This window comes from Colobus angolensis, unplaced genomic scaffold, assembly GCF_000951035.1.
Source record: "Colobus angolensis palliatus isolate OR3802 unplaced genomic scaffold, Cang.pa_1.0 Scaffold476, whole genome shotgun sequence".
NCBI classification, from domain to species: Eukaryota; Metazoa; Chordata; class Mammalia; order Primates; family Cercopithecidae; genus Colobus; species Colobus angolensis.
The window spans coordinates 151,459-159,274 of NW_012118221.1; the positions used below are offsets into that span (position 1 = coordinate 151,459).

Below are 7,816 nucleotides of genomic sequence, written 5' to 3' on the forward strand. Positions count from 1 at the left end.
GCTCACCACCACACCTGACTAATTTTTTGTATGTTTAGTAGAGACAGGATTTCACTATGTTCACCAGGCTGGTCTTCAACTCCTGACCTCATGATCCATCCGCCTCGGCCTCCCAAAGTGCTGGGATTACAGGCGTCCGCCACCGCGCCCGGCTAATTTTTTGTATTTTTAGTAGAGACGGGGTTTCACCATGTTACCCAGGATGGTCTTGATCTCCTAACCTCGTGATACGCCCTCCTCAGCCTCCCAAAGTGCTGGGATTACAGGCGTGAGCCACCGTGCCTGGCTTAATCCATTTTATAATCAATATTTATAGGACAAAGTGAGATACATTACTTTATCTCAAGTTGGTATTTGGTTGCTTATTAAAATAATTTAATGTACTATAACAGTATTCTGTTAAGAGATATCCTGCTATTTTTAAACTTGGTTTGTGGTTAAATTTAACACCCAAAATTTAAAAGGCCCTTATGTTTTCAAATGGGCATGGATTTCAACACGATTAAGTATGTGATCTGAATTTATATAAATTAATTATTCTCTAATTTTAATCCTAAACTCTAGAAAGTAAACCATAAGTTCTAGGGGGCATCATAAATTCATTAGACTATAACAAAAGAACATCAAAATATATACAAAATCTTCAGATATGTGAACTACCAATTTATAACCACAGAAACTTTACATAAATATATAATTATTTGTGGGTAAACGCTTTTTCGTTGTCTTTACTCTTCTATTAAACAACTAACCACCTTTTTAGACTGGTAACAATTATTGCTAAAATAATTTTAAAATGTAAATGATGTCCATGTATCAGCTTAGGAAACAAATGAGATTTAATATTGTATGCTACTTATTCTATTTTTCATCACAGTGACTTAATTATAATCAATTCTGAAATATGTAACCATTTTGTTCAAACTATCAAGAATATGTGTTCATTTAGCTAAGAATGAAGGGTTTTTTTTTGTTTTTTTTTTTAAGAGAAAGAATCTTGCTGTATTGCCAGGCTAGTCTTGAACTCCTGGCCTCAAGTGATCTTCCTGCCTCAGCCTCCCAAGTTGCTAGGACTACAGGCATGAGCCACTGTTCCTAGCTCTAGAAAACTATACCTTTACGAAAATATATTTGCCTTTATTCCAATAACACCATGTCAATTTTTCTACTTCTCCGTAACTAATGAAGAGACTAAACTCCTTAAAACATGACTAGAGAAAAACATCCAAAATATAACACCAGATTCCTTTCCTTTTTGCTCCAAATTTCCCTGGTTGGCAAGATGCCAGAGTGCTGCAGCAATAGCACACTGGCAGCAGTGAAAGGAATTGACTGCTGGCTGGGCATGGTGGTGCACGCCTATAATCCCAGCACTTTGGGAGGCTGAGGCGAGCAAATCACGTGAGATCAGGAGTTCGAGACCAGCCTGGGCAACATGATGAAATCCTGTCTCCACTAAAAATAGAAAAATTAGCACAGCGTTGTGGTGGGCACCTGCAATCCCAGCTACTAGAGAGATTAAGAGAGGAAAATCGCTTGAACCCAGGAGATGGAGGTTGCAGTAAGCCGAGATCGTGCCATCACACTCCAGCCTGGGCAACAAGAGTGAAACTCTGTCTCAAAAAAAAAGGAATTGACTGCTTTTGGACACTACAGTATTAATCCTCTACTTAAGGAAAATTACTGGTTTCCTGTCCAGTCTTTATTTTAAAGGTAAAAGCAGTGAAAGTAGGGAAAGGGTAATATGAATAAGCATTGTAGAAGATTCATTCAGGGATGAGGAAATAGGTACAGTACTTACTCAGATAAACTGTGAAATGAAATTCCTAGAAATGCTCTAGTACCCCTCTTTAAGTTGTTTTTCTCCATTACTAGACAACTTTTCTACAGATATTCTCACTAATTACCTGAACTGCAATTTATTTAATGAAATTCTAGCACAAAAATTTAGTTTGGGCTTGGCGCAGTGACTCACTTCTATAATCCCAGCACTCTGGGAGACCAAGGCAGGCGGATCACCTGAGGTTGGGAGTTCAAGACCAGCCTGACCAACATGGAGAAACCCTGTCTCTACTAAAAATACAAAATTAGCTGGGCATGCTGGTCCACGCCTGTAATCCCAGCTACTTGGGAGGCTGAGGCAGGAGAATCGCTTGAACCCAGGAGGCAGACGCTGCGGTGAGTTGAGATTGCGCCATTGCACTCCAGCCTGGGCAACAAGAGTGAAACTCTGTCTCCAAAAAAAAAAAGGTAATTTGAATTAAGTCATTATGACAAGATTTTTAGACTAAGAATATTAACTACTCCAAGAAATCTCTCTAGTGGAATTAGATTACGTCAAATTTAAAATCCTATAAAAAGCCAATGAGAGCCAGGTGCAGTGGCTCACACCTGTAATCCCAGCACTTTGGGAGGCTGAGGTGGGCGGATCACATGAGGCAAAGAGTTCGAAACCAGCCTGGGCAACAGGGCGAAACCCCATCTCTACTAAAAATACAAAAATTAGCCGGGCGTGGTCGTACATGCCTGTAATTCCAGCTACTTGGAGGCTGAGGCATGAGAATTGTTTGAACCTGGGAGGCAGAGGTTGCAGTGAGCCAAGATCATGCCACTGCACTGCAGCCTGGGTGACAGAGTAAGACTGTCTCAAAACAACAACAGCAACAACAACAAAAAGCCAATGACAATAGTTAGGGTATCTCAAAATTATCTGCATAACAGTTGTTACAGTAAAATACATACTCAAGTTCATCTCTGTATTGTCACATACTGGTTAGTTTTACAAAATGATTAAGTAGAAAAAAAATAATCAGTTTAATTGCAACAGTTGAAGAGCAAGAGATACTGCCTTGGGGGAAAAAATCTCCTTCTAATCAGATTTTCATTCACAGTACACAATTGCCTTATTTATAGTATTATTACATTTTAGGTCATCAGGACAGGAACTGATATCTTTCACAAAATCATAACATCTTTACTGACTAACTTCTCATTGTCTAGAAACAGAGCTGTTCTATTTATTTATTTATTTGTTTGTTTGAGACGGAATCTTGCTCTGCTGCCCAGGCTGGAGTGCAGTGGCGTGGTCTTGGCTCACTGAAACCTCCATTTCCCGGGTTCAAGTGATTCTCCTGCCTCAGCCTCTTGTTTAGCTGGGATTACAGGCATCTGCTACCATGGCCAGCTGATTTTTTTTTTTTTTTTTTTTTTGAGACAGTCTTACTCTGTCAGCCGGACTGGAATGCAGTGGCGCGATGTCAGCTCGCCGCAACCTCCTTCTCCCGGGTTTAAGCAATTCTCCTACCTCAGCCTCCCAAGTAGCTAGGACTACAGGCGCACACTGCCATGTGCAGCTAATTTTTTTGTATTTTAGTAGAGACGGTTTCATCGTGTTGCACAGGCTGGTCTCAAACTCCTGAGCTCAGGCAATCCGCCTGCCTCGGCCTCCCAAATTGCTAGGATTACTGGTGTGAGCCACAGCGTAGAGCCATTCTAATCTAATAATCCACAGACACCTAAAATATTTCTGCAAATTAGGCCAGGCACAGTGGCTCACGCCTGTAATCCTAGCTGTTTCACAGATTCAAGACAGGAAGATCGCTTAAGCCAAGAAGATGGAGGCTGCAGTGAGCTATCATCATGCCACTGCGCTGCAGCCTGGGCAACAGAGTGAGACTCCATTTCTAAAAAAAAGAGAAAGTAAGCAAATTGATCCATCATATCTCATAAAGACTTACAAAGAAAGAAGAAAATATTATTTTTGTATCAGATAAAGACAAACAAGAACATCTGTGGCATATAAAACAGCTATACGATATCGTCAAGATCATAAACCTTAGAGGATGTAAATAAATTCCAATAAATAGAATATATACATATTTAAATATTTTTTAAATCATTAGTTTTCTACCCAGACCCCAAGGAATGTTAATGCTTTCTCCACACTCCTCAGTTGTTTCCTCTGGGTTGAACCGTCACACCTACATAGGATTCTATCTTGTTCCCTGATCTCTCCTGATACTGTTCCTCATTTCTAAAAGCCTACTGGTCATCTTTATTTAAATGTACTCCTGTCAGCTCAAATTCAACATTTCTAAAATCAAAGTAGTTCCCAAACCATGTCTCTTTTGAGTCTTTCGTATTTCTATCAATTGTAGCAATCACTGAACCTCAAAGAGACCTTTGACTCTATACTTTTTCTGTAGTCTTCTAGTCTTTCTATAGTCTTCTACACTCTTTCATGTCTTTTTTTTTTTTGAGATGAAGTCTCACTCTGTTGTCCAGGTTAGAGTGCAGTGGTGTGATCTCGGCTCACTGCAACCTCCACCTTCTGGGTTCGAGTGATTCTCCTGCCTCAGCCTCCTAAGTAGCTGGGATTACAGGGGCGTGACACTATGCCTGGCTAAGTTTTTTTAATTTTTAGTAGAGACAGGGTTTCACTATGTTGTCCGGGATGGTCTTGAACCCCTGACCTCAGGTGATCCACCCACCTTGGCCTCCCAAAGTGCTGGGACTACAGGCGTGAGCCACTGCACCCGGCCTCACGTCTTTTTTTTACAATATAGCATGTTCTAACTTTACTTTCCATTAACATTGCTGCATTTTAGCAAGGGCCCTCAAACATTTCCCAAAATTCCTGAATTGAACTCCTTACAGACCTATTTTTACTCTTAGTCCTCCAATCTATTCTGCACAATAGGGGTAGATTAAAATTTATAACATTTCTTTACACTGAATTCAAAACCTTCACTGACTTTCCACCTCTTACAAAATCAAGTTTTTGACTCCTTAGCCTAAAAGACTTTAAAATCTACCTCCAATTTACTGTTCTAATATACCTCTTTCCAATTCTGCTCAGAAAACTCTACAGGCAAATGTCTTTGCTCTTTGTCCTTTCCACTTTGCCCTTTATCCTTTGTCCCTCTTTAGTCTCTTTTGAGTTTATGTTGTTCCTCTAACCTAGAACACAACAGCTTCTCCCTCTTATCTAAACCTTCCACATCCTTCAAAGCCAAATTCATGTCCCAGTTCCTCAGAAAAACTTTCCCTACTAGGGAAAGGACTTTGTGTTGATTCCTCGGCATTTATTATGAGCCACTTTTTATTCAGTATGATTTTTTATATACTCTCCTTTCTGATTAAATTATAGAAGTCTTTAAGGGCAGGAACTATCTTTCACCTCCTTATAGTCTCAGTACCTGGCACCATGCCTTGCACAAAGCAGAAATTTTTATTATTATACTTGAATATTTCTGAATAATTATTAAACAATATTGGCATAGCTTTTGTTACATACCCCAAAACACATATATCTTGTATCACTATAAAATTACAAAAAGTAGACAAGATAGCGTATTACACTTGTTTCTACATAATATGAATCAGTACATGTGTGAACTAAAATATTTTTATGCAATTTTTTATTCCATAATAATTTTTCTTTTGACTTAGATGATTAAGGCAAAACAAGCAAACCTTCAGAAACTTTATTTCTCTCATTGCAATTCTGTTGATAGATTGTTCTGGACTCTCATAAAATATCTTAATGGCCACTATCTGCCCAGTATTCTTATGTTTACATTTCATGACTGTTCCGTAACTTCCCTCTCCCACTTTTCCAAGGGTTTCATACATCTCCATTTTCAAGCTGGGCTTTTACTACTTTATAGAAATAAAGAAAGAAAATGGAAAATGTTAAACGTTTATACTTTTATTTATTCAAACTAGATAATGCATATCCACAATAAACCCATAGTTTCAAATATACAGACATTAAAAAAAAAAAAAAAGGAATCTTTTCCACTGAGCCTTTTTGTCTTTGGGAACCAAAGACTGCTTGAGTAAGGTGTCCTTCTGAGGCTCCACCTTTCACCAGAACTTACGAGTACTCCTGCTGTTTCGGTCATGCCCATCAACACTGAGATTACTTCACTATAAGTCACCATCCATCAAGCATGGAGTCCCCACACTTCCTGTCATGTTCCTGTCAAATAGGTTCCCGCACTACTGCAGTCGCCCACTTATTATGCCCAAGGTCCTAAAAAAAAGCCTGGTCCCGCCCGCAACGCAAACCAGACTTCCTAGGATGCCGGACCGGCGTCACGCCCCACGTCCCGCTGTCGACTTTATCCAAAGAGCCGCCGCCGCCTCAGCCCATTCTGTGGTCCCGCTGGCCTGGCTCTGCGTAGTTCCAGTGGGGCTACGGAACACTGATACTACTTTGTTGCTTAGCCCCGCAAGGATCCGGCCACTCGCTACCATGGAAACGCCGGCAGAGTTGCAGCGTTCTAGCCCTCGTGCGCAAGACCGGAACATGGGCAGGGTCCTGACCCGGAAGGGGAAGTGAGAAGAAACGGAAACCTCCTCTGGGTAAGCACAGGGTGGAAGAGTGCTGCGCTTGGGAATGGGGGAGGGGAGTAGAGCTCGCTGTCACAGCTGAGCCTCCTCACAACGTTGTTTTTGAATGGGGATAGGGAGGGTCCCCCTTTTTTTGTTGTTTCCTTTTTTGAGATAGTTGTGCAGTGGCGCCGATCTCGGCTCACTGCAACCTCCTTCTCCCGGGTTGAAGTGACTTTCCTGCCTCATCCTCCCGAGAAGCTGGGATTACAGGCGTGCGCCACCACGCCCGGCTTTGTATTTTTAGTAGAGACCGGGTTTCTACTATGTTGGCCAGGCTGGTCTCGAATTTCTGACCTCAGGTGATCCGCCTGCCTCAGGCTTTCAAAGTGCTGGGATTACACGCGTAAGCCACCGCGCCGGGTCAAGATGGTTCTTAAATCAAAAACTCGAACACCTGCCATATGCCTTTAAATTTTTTCCAACTGTTAGTAATCTTTTTTAAAGGAAAAAACCTCCGTCACCACGTGTCAAACTCTAGGAAAACAAGTAATTCGAAGGGTTTCACCATATACGAAATGATGTACAAGAGTGCAGAAATAGAGGCCAGTGTCTAACTGCTTAAGTAGACATAGAGTTCAGCTGGAGTGACAGCCCCTAATGAATAACCACCAAATCACTAGGGCAAGTACCTAGGGAGTGCTTTCTTTATTGAATAGGGCTTTGCTTTTTTCTTTTTTTTTTTTGAGACGGAGTCTCGCTCTGTCGCCCAGGCTGGAGTGCAGTGGCCTGATCTCAGCTCCTGCAAGCTCCGCCTCCTGGGTTCACGCCATTCTCCTGCCTCAGCCTCCCGAGTAGCTGGGACTACAGGCGCCCGCCACCTCGCCCGGCTAGTTTTTAGTAGAGACGGGATTTCACCTAGCCAGGATGGTCTCGATCTCCTGACCTCGTGATCCGCCCGTCTCGGCCTCCCAAAGTGCTGGGATTACAGGCTTGAGCCACCGCGCCCGGCCGGCTTTGCTTTTTTCTATAAATGAGTTAAATGTAAAAAGCGAAATCTCGCCATGCTTCCGCTAAATAAGAGGAAAGGCATTACTTAATAAATTCTAGTCCGGTGTGTCCCGCCCCAGCATGCATATTTAAATCACACCTGGAGAGCTTTTAGAAAGCAACCCCTACATCCACACCCCTGCCCAAACACCAGAGAGCCTGATTTAATTGAGATAGGGTAAATAAATTAGTATTTTTGAAGCTTCTCAAGTTTTCTATGCTGCTACAGTTTATATTGAAAGGAGAAGTAGTCATCGTTTTCATTGATCACCCAAAATATTCAGAATTGTCTTTTATTTGAAAGTTATTCAGCAGGACGCGGTGGCTCACGCCTGTAATCTGAACACTTTGGGAGGCCGAGGCGGGCGGATCACGAGGTCAAGAGATGGAGACCATCCTGGCTAACACGGTGAAACCCCGTCTCTACTAA

At 41.9% G+C, this 7,816-nt stretch overlaps 1 protein-coding gene across 2 annotated transcripts in view; it reads right to left on the reverse strand.

Annotated features, from left to right (window-relative positions):
* Positions 1-7,816, reverse strand: part of CDKL3 (cyclin-dependent kinase-like 3) — an 83,086-nt gene that overhangs the window by 71,996 nt on the left and 3,274 nt on the right. Inside the window, exons 1-2 of one of the 2 annotated variants that reach the window (XM_011958806.1) lie at positions 6,095-6,211; positions 5,476-5,661 (exon numbers count right to left, since the gene is read on the reverse strand). The exons of the other annotated variant lie outside the window; for it this stretch is intronic. Of the exons in view, the coding sequence (XP_011814196.1) occupies positions 5,476-5,640 (165 nt within the window). The 5' untranslated portion in view covers positions 5,641-5,661; positions 6,095-6,211. Of the gene's footprint in view, positions 1-5,475; positions 5,662-6,094; positions 6,212-7,816 lie in introns of those variants that run through there. 2 annotated transcript variants of the gene reach the window in all.